The sequence below is a fragment of the Triticum dicoccoides genome, chromosome 7B (genome assembly GCF_002162155.2).
Source record: "Triticum dicoccoides isolate Atlit2015 ecotype Zavitan chromosome 7B, WEW_v2.0, whole genome shotgun sequence".
Lineage (NCBI taxonomy): Eukaryota > Viridiplantae > Streptophyta > Magnoliopsida > Poales > Poaceae > Triticum > Triticum dicoccoides.
Window position 1 is genome coordinate 512,135,957 of NC_041393.1, and position 19,078 is coordinate 512,155,034.

The 19,078-nt window shown below is 49.4% G+C and overlaps 1 protein-coding gene across 1 annotated transcript; it reads left to right on the forward strand.

Moving 5' to 3' along the window:
* Positions 1-2,766: 2,766 nt before the first annotated feature.
* On the forward strand, positions 2,767-4,565 carry LOC119341772 (berberine bridge enzyme-like 26). Its single transcript, XM_037613625.1, has one exon. The coding sequence runs from the start codon at positions 2,786-2,788 to the stop codon at positions 4,346-4,348; it is 1,563 nt and encodes a 520-aa protein (XP_037469522.1). The 5' UTR covers positions 2,767-2,785; the 3' UTR covers positions 4,349-4,565.
* Positions 4,566-19,078: the final 14,513 nt, after the last annotated feature.

Genomic DNA, 19,078 nt, shown 5'->3' on the forward strand with positions numbered 1-19,078 from the left:
GGTCTTGGCAATAGAACTAGGTCGACTGCCACCCTCTAACTGACTCGGGAAGGGTCATAGCTGGAAAGGCACTCTTACTCCTCATCTGGACCCCAAGACCCCCGCACATCTGGATTACTTGGGTTCTCTCGTCATTCGGATTAGCCTTTTTGACCGTCTGAGAGCGACAAGTGAATATGTGTTTGAAAAGGCCCAGTGCGGCCGACAACCCAAGAAGTTTTCGCACAAAGACACGAAAGCGGCGAGATAGGCAATGGAATTAGGTGTGAAGTGGTGGAGCTGAGCCCCGAAGAAGTTCAGGAACCCCCGAAAGAAAAGATGCGGCGGTAGAGAAAACCCACGATCGACATGAGTCGCTAAGAGGACACACTCACCCTCCTGGGGCTGCGGCTGCCACTCCGTCCCCGGAAGCCTCGCTGCCCCGTGCTCGATCAACCCTTCGTTGGCCAGGTCGTCGAGATCCTTCTGGGTGATGGTCGAGCGGATCCAATCCCCCTGGATCCAACCTTGCGGCAGGCGGGACCGTGACGAGGATCCTCCCCGACTAGTCGCTCTCCCCTTCGCCTTCGCCGTCGCCTTCTTTGCCCGCTCCAAAGCCGCCGTCTTCTCTTTCACCATTGTCACCGACGAGGCCGGAACAGAGCAGCGACGCTGAACAGATGGCAAGCGCAGCGGATGAATCTGAAGACGGGGGAGGGGAAAATGAGGGAGCACTGTTCAAAAACCTCTGCCCAGTTCCTTATATAGAGTCGCTTCCGAGTGGCTGACTGGTAGGCCCAGGCAATCCTGTCAAATCCCGGAACAGTCGCGCGAGCGATAGGTGGCGAAAAAGGCGGCGCGGGAATCGAGGCGTCTCTGCCTTATCCCATCCGAGTACCGTGGCCTTCTCCGCTTCGCGCGCTTCCCGAAATCCGGATCCCGCTGAATCCGCTAACCACAGGGCAACTTGTCAGACGGAAGATTTCCTGCGATCCGTCGCTCGGAATCTCCAAGTTTATAAAGTTCACTCGACAGATATAAAGAATGGATCAAGGCGACTGAAAGAAAAGTTAACACCATCACTTAAAAGCCATTGGTCCAGAGTAAGACACATTCACAATACCAGAAAACTGGTCGGAAAGATTATCAACTCCTTCCTCACTCAAACCTCGATCCATTCGGGGGCTAATGATGAAGTCATGTACCTGGGGTAGGGTCATGGAACTGTCCAAGGTACCCTCCCCCAGGGCATCTTTAGAAGAAGCCGTCTTCCAGTCGACCTAGAGGGACTCCACTCGACGGACTAGAAGACACTCGACTAACATGAAGACACTCGACCATGAAGACTCACTCGACCACCAGGAGTTCAAGATCTACTCTGTATCCAAACGGTCTGTAATTAAGTAGTCTTTATGGTCATGATGACACTTTATGTAAGGCGTTACCAGTAACGCCTGGCCTTAATGTACTTTAAACCCTCCGCTACGTGGGCTGGCTGGGGTCTTGGCATCTTCTATATAAGCCACCCCCTCCACTGGCAGAAGGGTTCACACCCCTGTAACTCTCACACATATAATCCAGTCGACCGCCTCCGGACACCGAGGCATAGGGCTGTTACTTCCTCCGAGAAGGGCCTGAACTCGTAAAACTCTTGTGTGCACAACTACTCCATAGCTAGGATCTTGCCTCTCCTTAGTACCCCCCCTACACTACTATCAGACTTAGAACCACGACAACGAGTTGCTTTAGGCCGACACTGTGGGGAGCACGATGACGCGGGCATCGTCGCTGTCGTCGACGATGCCGCGTCGTACCATGCCTCCCGTGCCTGTGACCGCGCCATCCTCCGTCAAAACGCGCATAGCCATGCCTTGTCGGCAGAGAAAGAAGCCGACTGCGCAGAGATCGACGAGTCGGTGGCTAGCACGTCCGCGTCTACTGCCAACATCAAGGGAAAGTAGAACACGGGAGGCCGTCGCTGGCCACCGCCGGTGTGTCGCCGGCTTGCACAACCGGTGACTTGCCCGGTTCTTGAGCGCAGGCCATCGTCGACCCCTGCCTTGGCTCCATAAAAGCGGAGGCGCCTCCCTTCCCCTCTGGCTGAAACATCAGCCGGCGGTTCCACTCCGGTGAGCGTTGGGAAAGTGAGCCGCCGTTTGGCTGAAGCATATACCTCCGGGGCACACGACTGTCGGACATGTGGACGACAATGGAGATTCGCCGCGGCCGGCAGTAGACTAGCAAGTTGCCACCTCAAGCCGGCGCCGGCTGTAAACTAGTTTTATCTTAGCTCAGTATTGTTTTTAGTTAAAAATATGTTCAAAATGTAACCCTTTCGTCCAATTGACGGTTTGCATGAAATCCATCATGTTTGTATGAAATTCATCATGTTTATATGAAACCCGGCTGTGTTTGCATAAATTTAATCCGGTTGATTTATAAAGTGTTTGAAAAGTATGAGAATAGTGTTGGATGGCAGTTTGCCGCATCCTTGTTCGCAGACTGGCCCTCGTCCGCGGAGCGGATGAGGAATTTTTTTTTACAGATGACGGTTAAAAATGCATTTATGTCACCTTATTGTACTGTCAAGGCCCGTAGGGAATCGTTGGCCTAGACTTTTGCATCTCGCTAGAGCCAGGATGAATTCATGTATCCCGAGGTCATAACTCAAGTCATCCTAGCCCAACAAATTTCACATAAATAAGTTCTCCACGGCTTGGAGCGACTCGGATTACGAGTAGTATATAAGGAGCTTAGGCCGGTAGTTTAAGCACAGCGAAGGCACTATCAGTGTAGGAAGCAAAAGATGGCGATGCTCAAAGGCTTAGCACTCGCGCTTCTCGTTAGCTTCTTCTCATGCTACCTGGCCTCGGTCCCTTCCCTAGCCTCCCCCGATGACTTCCTCCAATGCCTACGGGAGAAGATACCTAGCGAGCTCGTGTACACGAAAAGCTCGAGCAGCTTCGCCGGCGTGCTGGTCTCCTCCATTAGGAGCGCCAGATTCTTCACCAACACCACGGTGAGGCCGCTCTGCGTCGTGACGCCGACCGACGCCTCCCACGTCCAGGCCGCCGTGCTCTGCGGCCGCATGCAGGGCGTGCGTCTCCGCGTGCGCAGCGGCGGGCACGACTACGAGGGCCTGTCGTACCGGTCGGCGCGGCCCGAGGTGTTCGGGGTGGTCGACCTCGCCAATCTCCGCGCCGTGAGCGTCAACCAGCTTGAGTCCACTGCTTGGGTCGACTCTGGCGCCACCATCGGGGAGCTGTACTACACCATCGCGAAGGACAACTCCCAGCTCGCGTTCCCGGCCGGCTTGTGCCCGACCATCGGCGTGGGCGGCCACTTCAGCGGTGGCGCCATCGGCATGATGATGCGCAAGTATGGCCTCGCCGTCGACAACGTCCTCGACGCCAAGTTTGTCACCGCCAACGGGGATCTCCTCGACAGGGCCGGCATGGGGGAGGATCTCTTCTGGGCCATCCGAGGCGGCGGCGGCGGGAGCTTCGGCATCGTGCTCTCGTGGAAGGTCCAGCTCGTGCAGGTCCCGCCGACGGTGACCATGTTCAACATCGCAAAGACGCTTGACCAGGGCGCCGTAGACATCGTGACCAGATGGCAAGATGTCGGGCCATCACTCCCCAACGACCTCACCATAAGGGTGATCGTGCAGGGCCAGCAAGCCCTGTTCCAGGCCCTATACCTCGGCACGTGCAGCTCGCTCGTGTCGACCATGGGCGACCAGTTCCCGGAGCTCACCATGACGAGCGCCGACTGCCAGTCGATGACCTGGCTCCAGTCCATAGCCTTCATCAGCTTCTGGAACAGGGACACGCCGGTGGAGGCGCTCCTGAGCCGGACCACCAGCCTGAGCACGTACACCAAAAGCAAGTCCGACTACGTCCAGAGCGCCATCTCCAAGGGCGTCTGGAAGGACATCTTCTCCTGGTTCACGATGAACGGCGCCGGGCTCGTCATCCTGGAGCCCCACGGCGGGTTCATGGGGAGCGTCCCCACCGACGCGACGCCGTACCCGCACCGGAGCGGCGTGCTGTACAACGTCCAGTACATGGTGTTCTGGCAGGGAGACGGGGGCACGGCGGCGAACACCTGGCTGGGCAACTTCTACGACTTCATGGAGCAGTACGTGAGCAAGAACCCGAGGCAAGCGTACGTGAACTACCGGGACCTGGACATCGGCCAGAACGTGGTGGTGGACGACGTCACCACGTTCGACGGCGGCAAGGTTTGGGGCGAGCAGTACTTCGCGAGCAACTTCCAGAGGCTCGCGTCGGTGAAGGCGGCCGTGGATCCTACAGACTACTTCAGAAACGAGCAGAGCATCCCACCATTGGTCCAAGGACGTAAGTGAGCAAGGTTGTATTTAAGCGGTCAAATTAATTAATTCGATGCTTCGTACTAATGACTATTGGTTGTGAAAACGGAAGTAGGATGCACCAAGAAAATTTGTACTTCTGCCATTTCATGCATGAAAGCAACGGAAGCAGTAGGATGCAGCAACCAAAATTGTAATTCTGCCTCTCAGTTCATTCATGAAAGCACGGCGGTTTATCTGTGATGGACTGGAATCCCTGCGTGCATATCAGCATGTGCAATGTTTGTTTGTTTGATTTCAGTGAACCTTTGCCTCTTTGTACTACTGCCACCTGATTCCAGCAGGCCGCTGCGTGCAACTTGAAGTATTTATGATGCATTTCTTCTGCGGATAGATATTTATGCATACTAGATGATGTCCCGCGCGTTGCCGCTAAAATAATTGTATTAATAGGTGATAAAAACAACTAAATGCAATGCAAATGTAACACTGTTCTCAATTTACATTGTAGATAACAGAATGTTAACCATAAAAACTATGCGGGTATGCTTCAAGTATCCGGCACATATATCGTATATGGAAAAATAGTTAACTTAAGCAATATAGCTTATGAGTGACATGCATGGATTGCTAATATGGTATGGTTGCATTGTTAAGTTAATGCATACAAATCACAGCTTATGCTGGACATGCATAGGTGTTGATGTGGCGTGGTTGCATGCTTTGAGAAGTGAGGTAGTTAGCTGCTGAGGAATTCAGAGTCCTTTGGGTAAGGCGATTGGTGAATGAGAGGGTTTTCTCTCGACCATTTCCCCTCCTGCGTCGCTCTCGCGCGCTACTAGGAGGGCAACCCTGGCGCCGCCGGGGTTCCACCCCTCCTCCCACCTCCTTCCCTCGCCGCCGACTGGGAGGTCGGCGGCGGCAGGACCTCTTCTTCCCTCAGCTGGTGGTGTCTGGCGCGGGCAGGCGGTCCTCGGCTGGTGGCGGTGCACTGGCGCGCGGGGCGCGACGACGCAACCAAGGGTGTCGGCGGTGGGGGCTCGCGCGTACCTCGTGCCCGCCATTGTTCTTCTGCGGGGCGGGCTCGGGGCTGCCTTGGCTGCTCGATTTGGCCGCGCTAGATATGGCTACCGGTGCCTCAGGAGGCCCGGACCCTCCTCCATGGCCGGATCCAGGCTGGACCTCCCCTCCGATGGCAGCTGGCTCTGGATGGACCTCTCCGTTGCTTTGGTTCGGCGTGGTGGTGTGTGCACAGGTGGTCGGCGCGGGCGCAACACGACGGTCGACGTCCAACGGCAGTGTGCAGGTGGAGGTGGCAACCGCCCTTCTCCTGGGTGCAGGCCGGCGGCACGCGGGGTCGCTCATCGAGATAACTTTTTTGTGCTCGGGCGGACCAGATTTCGGCTGGAGGCAGATCGGAGCTGGTGCTCCGGGTAGGTGAGGTGGGGCTTGGTCCAGGTGGTGCTCGATGTTGGTGGACGTGTTAGCGTTGCATTGGTGCGTGGATCTGCGCCGGTGACCATGGACATGGCGTCGTGTGAGCTCGCCTGACCAAGGGCTCGAGGCTGGCTTGTCAGCAGTCTCGAGGTCGTGTCCCCCCCCCCCAGTCCACCGGATATTGGTTGGCAATGCAGGTGTGGGTGCCTCCTGTGGTGGAGGCACCTACCCAGACTCGGGGACTGATGTCGGGCTAGGAGTAGATGGAGTCTCGTCGCTCTTCTTACCGTGGTTGAGTGCATTATGAGGTGGACGACGCACGGTATCACGCGGCAGGGACGCCGGGGCGGTGGCCCCGGAGGGAAGTCCGCATGGTTGCTCTTCCATGGGCATCATTGCGGTGGCTGTGGCTCCCCTTCCGGGTTCTGTTGGCAATGGGAGGGATACAACGGGTAGCTTGAACCTGCCCTCTCTCTCGATGGGGCGGCGTCCTGATGCAGATATGGGGTTCTGACATCGTTGTGCTACTCTCGGCGGCCTCGTGGTGGCACGGGTGAGTTGCCGAGCGAAAGCTCTGTACCTTGGCACCGCCAACTGATACATCCATTTTGCATCATGTTTTCCTACTGTTATTCTTTGTGTTTTGGATTGTTATTTCACCCTATGATACAATTCTAATGCATTTTATCTCTTATTTTGCAAGTTTCACATGAAGAGGGAGATTGCCAGCAACTGGAATTCAGTATCGGAAAGTGCTCCATCAGAGATACCTATTTTGCACAACTCCAAATCACCTGAAAATTGATGGAGAATTGTTTTGGAATATATAGAAAATATTAGCGAAGGAATTACCATTGGGGGACCCACCAGGCAGCGACAAGCCTGGGGCGCACGTCCTACCCACCAGGGCGCGCCCCTGGACTTGTGGGGCCCTTGGCAGGCCTGGGAAGCCCATCTTCTGCTATATGATGCCTTTTGACCTAGAAAAAATAAGAGGGAAAGTTTCAAGGCGGAACCTGGGAGGAGCACTTTTTACTCTCCAGCGGAGCGATTCCACCAGGGAAACTTCCCTCTGGGAGGGGGTAATTGAAGCCATTGACATCATCAACGATCCTCTCATCGTGGGAGGACCAATCTTCATCAACATCTTCACCAGCACCCTCTCATCTAAAACCCTAGTTCATCTTTTGTATTCAATCTTTGTCTCAAAACCTCAGATTGGTACCCGTGGGTTGCTAGTAGTGTTGATTACATCTTGTAGTTGATGCTAGTTGGTTTATTTGGTGGAATATTATATGTTCAGATCCTTAATGATATTCAATACCCCTCTGATCTTGAACATGAATCTGATTTGTGAGTAGTTACTTTTGTTCTTGAGGACAGGCGAGAAGTCTTGTTATAAGTAACCATTTGAATTTGGTATTCATTTGATATTTTGATGATATGTATGTTGTTGTTTCCCTTAGTGGTGTAATGTGAATGTCGACTACTTGAAACTTCAGCATACTTGGGCCTAAGGGAAGGCATTGTGGAGTAGTAATTAGATGATGGGTTGCTAGTGTGACAGAAGCTTAAACCCTAGTTTATGAGCTATACCGTAAGGGGCTGATTTGGATCCATATGTTTCATGCTATGGTTAGATTTATCCTAATTCTTATTTCGTAGTTGCGGATGTTTGCGAGAGGGGGTAATCATAAGTGGGAGGCTATTTCAAGTAAGAGCAACAACCAAGCACTGGTCCACCCACATATCAAATTATCAAAGTACCGAACATGAATCAAATAAACATGATGAAAGTGACTAGATGAATTCTCATGTGTCCTCAAGAATGCTTTGCTTGCTATAAGAGAAAGTTTCGGCCTGTCCTTTGCTATAGAAAGGATTGGGCTACCTTACTATACCTTTTTTACTATTGTTACTTATTGCTCATTACAAATTACCTTACTACCAGACTATTTGTTACCGATAACTTCAGTGCTTGCAGAGAATACCTTGCTGAAAACCGCTTGCCATTTCCTTCTGCTCCTTGTTGGGTTCGACACTCTTACTCATCAAAAGGACTACTATCGATCCCCTATTCTTGTGGGTCATCAACGATGACGACACCGAGGGTGTCTCGCTTTTCTTGAAGACATCATTGCCGTGTCCGGGCTTTGGGTGAAGACTTTGTCCGTTGCGGACTCGGTAGTGGCGACGTTGCGTGCCATTCTCCCTATTGGGGGTGTTGCCGTGGAGGTTAGATGTGCTAGGACATAGTATGAGGGTGTTTAGTTCTTCCGATGCCCCGTTGATGATAATGAGTCGCGTGTGTTCTTCGCGTGCCAGATATCTTAGGATCGGCATTGTAAGAGGGCTACCTCACCATCTTGTATAGTTCAGCTGTTGTGACACCCCCGTTATAATCGTGCTCTAATCATACATGCATCATGCACGACCACGAATGGTGACTCACGTTAATATCAAAACACAACTCTACGACACAAAGATAAACGTAAATCTTTATATTACAAGCCCGGGTCACGAGGACCCATAATACAATAGTCATCAAAGCAAATATTATCTGAGTACAGACATAGTTAGACAACTTTACCATAATAAGACGAAAACAAACAACCACTCTAGATTGAAAAGGCACATGCCTCCTGCCTGGGACCTCCGAACTACTCCTTGTCCTAGATCTTCACATAGTAGCCAAGCTCGGGATCCTCTGGCTACTGGGCTCAATCATCTGATCGCAACATCCAGGAAGAAGAAAAGAGGTAGCAAAGCAACCATGAGTACTCATCCAAAGTACTCGCAAGACTTACATCAAAACTATGCTAAGTATGCATCAATGTCAAAGGAATGGGGCTATATCTTTGGATTAAACTACAAAAATGCCAGAATAAGGGGGAGAACCTCATCCTATCAAAGACTACAACTTCTTGCAGCCATCATCTTGCAGCAGTAGAAGAGAGGAGAATATAATAAAATATAGTAACATTTTTACACCACCAATGCTATGAGATCCTTCCTCAACTAACCTGCGAGAAAGCAATCCTGGAGCAGAACATCATTTAAGTTTTCATATAGTATCCAGTTCTAGTTGTAATAGACCCGGATACAACTCCAAGCGTCCCGTTACCATGGAGACGGCTATTTGAATAGATTACTTCCCTACAGGGGTGCACCACATTGGCTGGACACACTTTTTCTGGGTAATGCCCGACCTCGGGCAATCGACACACCGTAGACCAACCTAGGCTCTCAAGAGAGGTCAACACGCAGGCCTAAATCCTAAGAGCAAAGGGGTCATGGGCCAATTGCCCTAAGAACTCATGCACGTTGCGTGACTGGAGGAGACCAAAGTCCACCTCTATATACACGAGCAGACGGTTACACTCACCCCAACAATCAGCCCACATCTTTGAACTATGACATCTGGATCGCTTTTGGAAGGAACGTGCAACACTGAGGGTGCCATAACCATTATCTCACGTGGTGGTTAGTGCGAAAAGGCCTGTGGCCAACTCAGATCAAATACCCAAAGCTGTTATTGTATTATTAATAACTCATAGAGATGACCAGGGCCGTCGCTCCGACTTGGTAACTCGCGAACCATGACCAGGGACCATGCCCACCTCTCTCTTGGGTGATCTCCACCTGCCCGGTCGTTTCGCCACATTATCTCCCACAGGTACCCTTGGGGCCGACCCGTCTTTATCATTGTAACAGTCGGGGTTCAGGTCAATACCATCAAGGTGAAACTGAGGATTCACCCTCGATAGGTTCACACGAGAGAGACATCATCTAGAGTGAAATACGAGGAATCACCCTCAGTAGATCACACTAGATGTGCTACAATACAGAATCAACATCGAGAGTGAAATACAAGGAATCACCCTCGATAGATCACACATTGTGTGGATCTGCAGAACCATACAATTGTAAGGGCCTTTAGGAGTGTTAGGGTCTCAGTACAATGATCCATCATCTCGGTCAACCCAGATAGTACAGCGTGGCAACACGGACAAGGATGTAGGCCACTGATGGGACATTGTAATGCCTATACTAAGAATTTAGGACAACATGTATAGTATAAACAGCAGGTTATCAAAAACAGGCTATGCATTAGAATAGGAACTATCAAACACAAAGTAGCAAAATCTAATGCAAGAATAAGAGAGAACACTACTAGGGAAAAGCTTATAGGCAGACGCTCACTAGTAGCGCGGGTTTATACCCCGCACTACTGCTACTTGCTAGTAGCGCGGGTTTTTGCCCCTCGCTACTACTAAGTTCATAGTAGTAGTGCGGGTTTTTACCCCTTGCCCCCCGAGACATGCCATAGTAGTAGCGAGGCGTATAAATCCGCGCCACTACTAAGTTGATAGTAGTAGCGCGGTATTATACCCATCGCTACTACTAAGTATGAGGTAGGTGAAGTACTCATATCCTCAGCCGAATCCCTCCTCCATTCCTCACTCTCCCCCTCTCTCCATAGGCTCTCCCATGGTGCTCCTGCCCAAGCACATCTGATCCTCCATGGTGCCCAACGAGTCCGCTTCCTCGCGTCGCTGGCGTCCAGGAGCTCGCCCGTCTTCCCCTCACCTCCATGCCACCACAACGGAGCACCTCATCACCGGTGACCAGCCCCGATGCACCCTCCTTCTCCTTCCTTTCTCCCTTGTTTCTCTTTTTCCCTCTCCCTCTCCCTCTCCCTCTCCCTTCAGTTTTACTCACCTCCCATGCCAATGCGTGCGCAGGTCATCGACATGGCCAACCAGGAGCTCTCCGCCTTGGCCGCCAAGAGGATCCTCACACCATCGTCTTGCTCTACACTGGATCCAGTCCATCTCCAACATCCGTCGCCGGATTTGGTCTGCCCCTACCCGTCCGCACCTCTGGCGACCCCTGTCGTCACTGGATCGAACCATGGACACCATTGACAGCATGCACGGGGTCGAGATTTTTTTTTTTGAAATTAATAGTAGTAGCGCGGCACAGACACGCGCTACAATAGTTAGTAGTAGCGTGTGTGGAATCCGCTCTACTACTAACACACGTACTAGTAGTGCGGGATGAACTGCGCTACAACTACCGGTTAGCTATATCGTCGTAGTAATAGTGCAGGCACCTGCGCTACTACTAGCTATTTAACCCGCGCTACTAATAGGCTTTTTCCTAGCAGTGGAAGGAATGGGCGATATCTGGATGATCAAGGGAGTTTTGCTTGCCTGGAAGCTCTGTAGGAGGAAGCTGATCATCGGCGCCATAGTCGATCACAGGGGCATCGACGGCAGTCTCGGGGTCTACGGAGAGAAGGACGGGGAAGATACAATAAATATAAGGCATACAAATGCAACATGAATGCATGTCATGGCAAAAGATGGTGTTGATGTGACCTAATGCAATTCTAAGAATTTTAAAAGAAGTGGGAAAATATCTGGTAATATTTTCCCAGCTCTAGGTATTTTTTGGTTAGACGAACCTGATGCAATATGTCCAGGTTCATTATGTTAGAGGGGTGTGGCAGGTATGTGGATGGCATATTCGGATTTGTTATATTTTTCTGATCATTTTTCATATATAAATTATTTTTAATTGACTTACGATTTATTTTCTATTTTTTAAAGATTATATGACTTTTTGGAATTTTTGGATTTAATTTAATTCAAAAATATTAAATACTAAATTACTAAGTGCACACACAACAGATGGCTGTGTGGTTAACAGTGGGCCAGGGGCCCAGTTCTCCCAGTCAAAGTTTGACTAGTCAATCAATGAATATTGCAAGTGGGTCCCGGCTGTCATTGTCTATATTTTAGTTAGATAATCTTAACTGTTTTAACTAGACAGTGGGGCCCAACTTCATTGACTGTGGGTTAGTTTAACTGGTTAAACAAGCTATTTAACTAGGTGGGACCCAATAGTCAGTGGGTGATTACCCCTAGTTACATTAACCATTAATTATACGCTATCTAAATTAGGACGGGTCCACCCGGCAGTGGCATAGCCGGCAGAGGCCACGACGATGCATGCCCGGTGCCATGGGAGTCTTCAACCAGGAGGCCGCGAGGCAACAACTGTTGTTGCAGCTCTCTCTCTCACTTAGGACTAGAGGTAGAAGAAGGAGAAGCACAATATACTGGAGTTTCACCCGACTGCACACACAGCCCCATTACTATTCTCAGAGCACAAAACTCATACAAGCACACACCCACGACCGCAGCTTTGTAGTCCTAGCAAACACAGCGCCTACGTCTCCTGCGCATACATGCACGTAGTGGAGTGAGCGATCCACCCGGCCAGTGCGCACGACGCGCACAGCGCTCTACGCAGCTCGATCCATCTGATCATAACAGCCTCCCTATTGCATGGTGCATGCACAGCTCCTCCACGCTACATGCACTGTCAAGATAACGAACTCCAACACACGCACGAACATGCTACTACCACAAGCGCACACACACACGCACTTTGCCACGGCTTCCACTGCGTCCTTGCATGTCCCGCGTGCATCTGACGCGCCCGACGAGTCCAACCGCACTAGTGTATCCCGCACGTCCGACGCGCCCCCGACGAGTCCGATCACACACGCCGTGGCTTATTCCAACACACACCCCCTAAGCCATGGCCTAGAGGAGTCCATCGTCAATCCTTTCCTAAGCTGCGGGCACTCACGCCGGAAGTGCCCGTGTTCCCTGCACTTGTAGCACCACCTGCGCTTGTTGCCGCCGCTCCCCGACACCACGCTGCGCCCATCATCATCGTCCCGTGCTCCGCCTTGCTGCCGGTAACACCCACGATGTGGCTATATCTCCCACGTATTGAAGCACGACTTAGAGGCATAACCGCATTGTGGTTTTGTCGCAAGAAGGGTCATCTTCATAAAATCCGATGTAATGAACAAGAATGGGATAAAGAGTTGGCTTACAATCGCCACTTCACACAAATACTTAAATAAATCATACAACATTCAGAGTACACACATAGTCCGACTACGGACGAAGCCAAAAGAAAAGAAGATAACCCATCTGCTAGATCCCCGATCGTCCCAACTGGGCTCCACTACTGATCAACATGAAACGATACATAGCAACAACCAAGGTCTTCGTTGAGCTCCCATCTGAGTTCGGTTGCATCACATGTACTGGTATCATCGGCACCTGCAACTGTTGTGATACTATCTGGTGAGTCACGAGGACTCAACAATCTCAAAACCCGCAAGATCAAGACTATTTAAGCTTATGGGTAGGAAGGGGTAAAGTGGTGAGGTTGCAGCAGCGACTAAGCAAGATATGGTGGCTAACATACGCAAATAAGAGCGAGAAGAGAAGCAAACGGAACAGTCGTGAGGCTAGCAATGATCAGGAAGTGATCCTGAACTCCTACTTATGTCAAACATAACCCAAAACCGTGTTCACTTCCCGGACTCCGCCAAAAAGAGACCATCACGGCTACACACGCGGTTGATGCGTTTTAATTAAGTCAAGTGTCAAGTTCTCTACAACCGGACATTAACAAATTCCCATCTGTCACATAATCGCGGGCACATCTTTCCAAAGTTTAAACCCTGCAGGGGCGTCCCAACTTAGCCCATCACAAGCTCTCACGGTCAACGAAGGATATTCCTTCTCCCAGGAAGACCCGATCAGACTCGGAATCTCGGTTTACAAGACATTTCGACAATGGTAAAACAAGACCAGCAAGACCACCCGACTGTGCCGACAAATCCCGATAGGAGCTGCACATATCTCGTTCTCAGGGCACACCGGATAAGCGAAGTGTACAGGTACCGACGTAATCCAAGTTGCCAAGGAATGGTCCCGCACGGTGCTCTAGTTTGGACCAACACTCGGAGGAGCACTGGCCCGGGGGGTAAAATAAAGATGACCCTTGAGTCTGCAGAACCCAAGGGAAAAAGGCTTAGGTGGCAAATGTTAAAACCAATGTTGGGCCTTGCTGGAGGAGTTTTATTCAAAGCGAACTGTCAAGGGGGTCCCATAAATCACCCAACCGCGTAAGGAACGCAAAATCAAGGAACATAACACCGGTATGACAGAAACTAGGGCGGCAAGAGTGGAACGAAACACTAGGCATAAGGCCAAGTCTTCCACCCTTACCAAGTATATAGATGCATTAATTAAATAAGAGATATTGTGATATCCCAACATAATCCTGTTCGTCATGGAGCAATCTTCAACTTCACCTGCAACTAACAACGCTATAAGAGGGGCTGAGCAAAGCGGTAACATAGCCAAACAATGATTGGCTAGGAAGGTGAAAAAGGTTAGAGGCTGACATGGCAATATGGGAGGCATGGTAAACAAGTGATAGGTAGCGCAGCATAGCGATAGAACAGAGCAAGTAGCAAGGAAAGATAGAAGTGATATCTAGGGTAATGGTCATCTTGCCTGAGATCCCGCAAGGAAGAAGAACGAGTCCATGAAGAAGACAAACGAACGTAGTCGAACGAATCCTCACAACTCTGGAAGTAAACCGAAGCTAACGAGAGAAGCAAACCGGAAAGAAGCAAACAACATGGTAAACACACAAGCATAATCATGGCATGATGCGCAATCAAGTATGATGCATGTCCGGTTTAATGAGGCATGGCATGGCAATATGCACAAACAACACTACAAGTTAAGTGGAGCTCAATATGCAACAAGTTGCATATTGACGAAACACCACATTGACATATTTAGTTTAATCTCGTTTAAGCTACAAAACAATATTAAGTGTTGCTAAACATGGCAAGAGGTGAAGCATATTTAAACTAACTATCTAGGCAAGTTTAAATGAGGCCGGAACCAACAAACAACAATTCCGGAAAGTCCCCATGTCATTTAGTAGTTTTAAAGCAAACAACAATTTTAAGCATCTAAAAGTTGTTATCATGATGCGGATGACATATGCAAGTTTTATGCAATTTTTATGAAAATGTTGACATCTAATATGATAGGGAGCATTTGGTCACCATGGCGGAACAAAAGGAGTGCCACGGCAACATTCCAGTGATCCGACAACTCATCGAGATGTCAATGCAAAAGAAAGTGTGGGTGAGCGTGTCATACAATAGGATGGTGGGGTGATCCCGATTACCGGGTGTCCCACATGTCGGTGGCATGGAGACGAGGAACGCGCAAGCGACAACTTGGACATGGTGCAAACGCGAGCATCTCATACAACAAAGCATTCGATCCACGGGTGATCGTCTCGTTGGTTATACCTTCGAAGCGTGCGTTTTCGGAGCGGTTCGAGTCGTCGAGGGATGTAGTGGTACTCGTTGGTCGTAGTGGAAGTAGTTGTACACGTTTCGTAGATGAACTTGGCGTAACGGTGCGGTAGTCGTACTTGGTGACGGTAGTGGTACATGTTGTCTTGTCGAATCCGAGCAACGATAGTCGTACATGACATGTTGTGGAAGTAGTGGTACACGGTGACGGTAGTGGAAGTAGTGGTACACGGCGACGGTAGTGGTTGATGTTTTGGAGAGGAACTTGACGTATCTGAGGTCAACGGTAGAGGTTCACACGTTGTTGGGGTACTTGTCGGTCCGGTCTTGGTGTAAATGTACATGGAAAACGTAGTGGTACTAAGCGCCGGTCGTCGAGGGACTTGCCAACATCCACAGAGCCGGTGTGCTTGGCGAATCCAGAGGCATTGGTAGTGGTACTTGGCGAATTCCACGCTTGGTGACTGTTGGACTTGGCGTCAACAGCAACAGGGGCGGGAAGCAGGGACTTGGCCGCAAAGGTGGTTGTAGCCACGAAAGGCCGTTGGAGAGGAAGCAGGGGCGCGAGGAGGGCCATGGTGGGCACTGGTCTACCGGACCTGCAACTGCGGCTAATGACGACCCAGAGGAGAGCTTCGGGTTGGCCCTGGCGTCAACTTGACCAGGGAGATGGTGGAGGTTGGCGCATGTGGTCGTCGGACGTCGCGGACGACGCCAGAACGAGGCATGAGGAGGAGCAGCGGGGAAGCAACGGGGTGAAGAGGTCGGGCGGGCCGGCGAGGACGGGCAGCGGGATGATGCGAGGTTGCAGGGGAGGCGGGCGACGGAGCAAGGTGGTGGTGGTGGTGGACGCGGGCCAGCTCGATCCGGCCGGATCTGGCAGCTCGGGTCAGGGACGAGGCCGAAGATGCGAGGACGGGCAGGTCAGCGATGAGAGGCGAGCGACGCGGGGTTTCTACTGGGCATGGAAGACGACGCCTGCGGGCGCAGATGCTCGACGAGCTCCTTTCCTCGAGCGCTCGTGTGACGGGGATTTAGCAAGGAGGCGTGCGACGAGGAAGCAGGCGATGCAGTGGGGCGACGGGGATGGACGGCGCCGGCGCAAAAGAGGAAGGAGGGCGGCATCACTGGAAGGGGAGGCGCGCCATGGGGATCGAGCGCGGGCGCTCCTCCTGGCGCTAGCTGTGTGCGTGCGTGTGTGTGGCGGTGGAGGGGGAACAAGGGGAGATGAGGATCGAGCAGATGAGGATCGAGAGATGCTCACTAGGGTTAGAAAGGGTTGGGCCTCAAAGGGTTTGGTGGGCCGGCCTGGCCTAGTGGCATGCTGCTGCTAGATTGTGTAGCTGGGCTGGGCTCTCTCCTCTCTCTCTTTAATTCTAACACAGAAAAGCATTAGAGAGAAGGAAAATGAAGAGGGGGTTAGGGAAAGAATATGCGCATAGGGTTAATTTTTCCGGACTCCTAAACATGAGCTTGATCCGGGTAAAATAGAAGTGGGCATGAATGGAAGTTTAAATTCAAACTCATTTGAATTTAATTCAAATGGTTTGAACTAGGACAAGGTTTTAGAAGTGTCCAAAAATGTTGAGATTTTTGGTGGGGCTCTGATAAACAGAGAAAGAATTATTGACAAGGTTTTGAGGTCAACTCGGAGCAGAAAAGGCATGGGATTTATTTTGCACGTGTGTTATGGTGATTCCCAAAGAATGGAATGCTTTGTTATAGCTCCCTAATAATATTGGGAGGATATGTTATAAAGAGAAAACACCATGTGAGTTCCCTCGATTTAACTATATCAACGATCTATGCAATTTATTTAGTTGAAAAAGGGGTTGCATGATGACATGATGCAATGCACATGATGCAAGGATGAATGCAACGAACAAAACAAATCACACGACGAATCTCGGAAAACAAGGAAGGCATCTGGAGTGTCGGTCTCGGGGTGTTACAACACTCCACAACTACAAGAGGATCTCGTCCCGAGATCTAGGATGGCACCGGAGAGAAATGGAAGAAAAAGAGAAGAGGTAAAACTAAGTTGCTTCTTTGACGAACGAGTGAAACCACGAACCTTGAGAGGTTGAGCAATTTAAAAGAAAGAGTACAATAGAGATGAACGAGATTGCAAACAATCCATTAGAAAAGAGGAAAAAGGAACAATACGAGGACTTAAAGGTTGCAAAGACATGAATCAAGAGTTTAATGGACAAGATAGAATTCAAAACCACTCCGATTAAAAGAAGATGAGAGAGGAAGAATTCGGGCAGCACTCCGGTTGAACATGGAAGGAATATAACATGAACTTGAGAAGATGGGATAATACTTGATGAAATCAACAACACACTGCCTCCGGAACTATTGAAAGAATGGCACAATGGGTAAGAAGGATTTCAGACGGCACTCAGGTTGAAAAGAGAGGCAAAACTTGATAAGATGAAAGAACTTGAATGAGAACACAACACTCCGGTTAAATGGATAAGCACGAAAAGAACATGATCCTCACAATCGAGATTATGAGTGAAAAGAGCAACATCACAATGCCTCCGGAAGAAAGAATAGAAGATAAATCATTGGAATAACAGAATGGAGAAGAAAATGCCAACTTCTGCCACAAATGAGCTTGGAAAGCACCCTTCCAAGAAGGTTATAACGGAGTTGTTCGAAAACCAACAACGAAACGAATAAGCTTGTAGTGGGCTTATGTAAAACTTCTCAAAATTTGAGCTGAAATTCTGCCACTACCGAAAACAAATGCTTGCTTGAGATCAACAAAGAGATGAAAACTGCTTTTGCCGAGAGGATAGGAGAAAACTTGGATCATTGATAAGCACCACAATACAACATTCCTTAGGGAAGGCTTTAGGTGAAATCTATACCAAGCTAACTCCAACGAAGAGATTGATGGATTTAAAATACCTCGTTCTTGACAACATGTGAATCGTGAAACATGAACAAAAATTGTCAAAAATGATATAACACCACATCAAAAGATAAGGTAGAAATAATTGCACTTTGGAATGCACGATAAAGAATGCTTGAACTCCTCAGAAAAAAACATGTGTTGAGCACCATGTTTATTTTTGAGTATAGCTTGGCGGATCTTAGCTTCGAGAGTAATCTTGAAGTACAATTGAAGAATGAAAAGAATCCTTGACGACCCACCATGTAGATCCTCCATGAAGAACTCTGGTAAAAGAAAAGATGAAGCATCTCGAACCAAGAAATGTGACATGATGAACAACTCTGGACACAAGAAACTAGATCACTTGGATGAAACAATAATAAGAATTACGTTATGCCTATCCTTCACCAATTTAAATTGATGACAAGCAACGGATTTGGCATACTACTTATTCTCGTAGAAATGATTAAGAGAGATATAGCACAAACTTGGGAAAAACTTGAACAAACAACCGGTAGGATTCGGAAAGAACGAATGAATTGATATGATATAGAAGGAAGTGAAATCTTGAATGAACCACCGAAAGAATTGAAAATGAACGTAGCAAAGGCACAATTCGCCGGGAAGAATTGGAAAACGAATGAAGATACTTGAGGGGATTTAGATACATGATAACGAAGAGATCATGGACTAATTAGAGAATACTTGAATGATGCACCGGTTAGATTTGGAGAACAAGAGTTGAAGGTTGAGAATGAGTAATATTCAGAAATGGTTATCAAGAAAGGAAGAAACTCCTGAAATGCGTCGGATGGTTGAAAAGAATTCTCACAATCGAAAACAATTATGAGAGGATGACATAAAGCTAGAACCATGAATCTCTGGAAGAATAGGTAAGGATTTAAGAGGAACTCTTCTTCGGTCTTCAAAATCCGAGAATGACGATGAGAAACACCACCATGAATTGTTGAGACACTCCGGAAGGATTAAAAAAAAGGTTGAGCCAAAGATGAAAAGAATTTGAAAACGACCTTGGAGAAGGCATGTGACTAATGGAAATTCATTCTTACATCAAACTTGGAAATGAATTTGAGAATCGCTCCTGATAATTAGAAGAGTCAGGTAAGATCCTGGGAAAAGACTTGTGCGTTAGGGCCCACTCAAAAGAAAACACCATTGAATGATTTTGAAGAGAGATTGCACC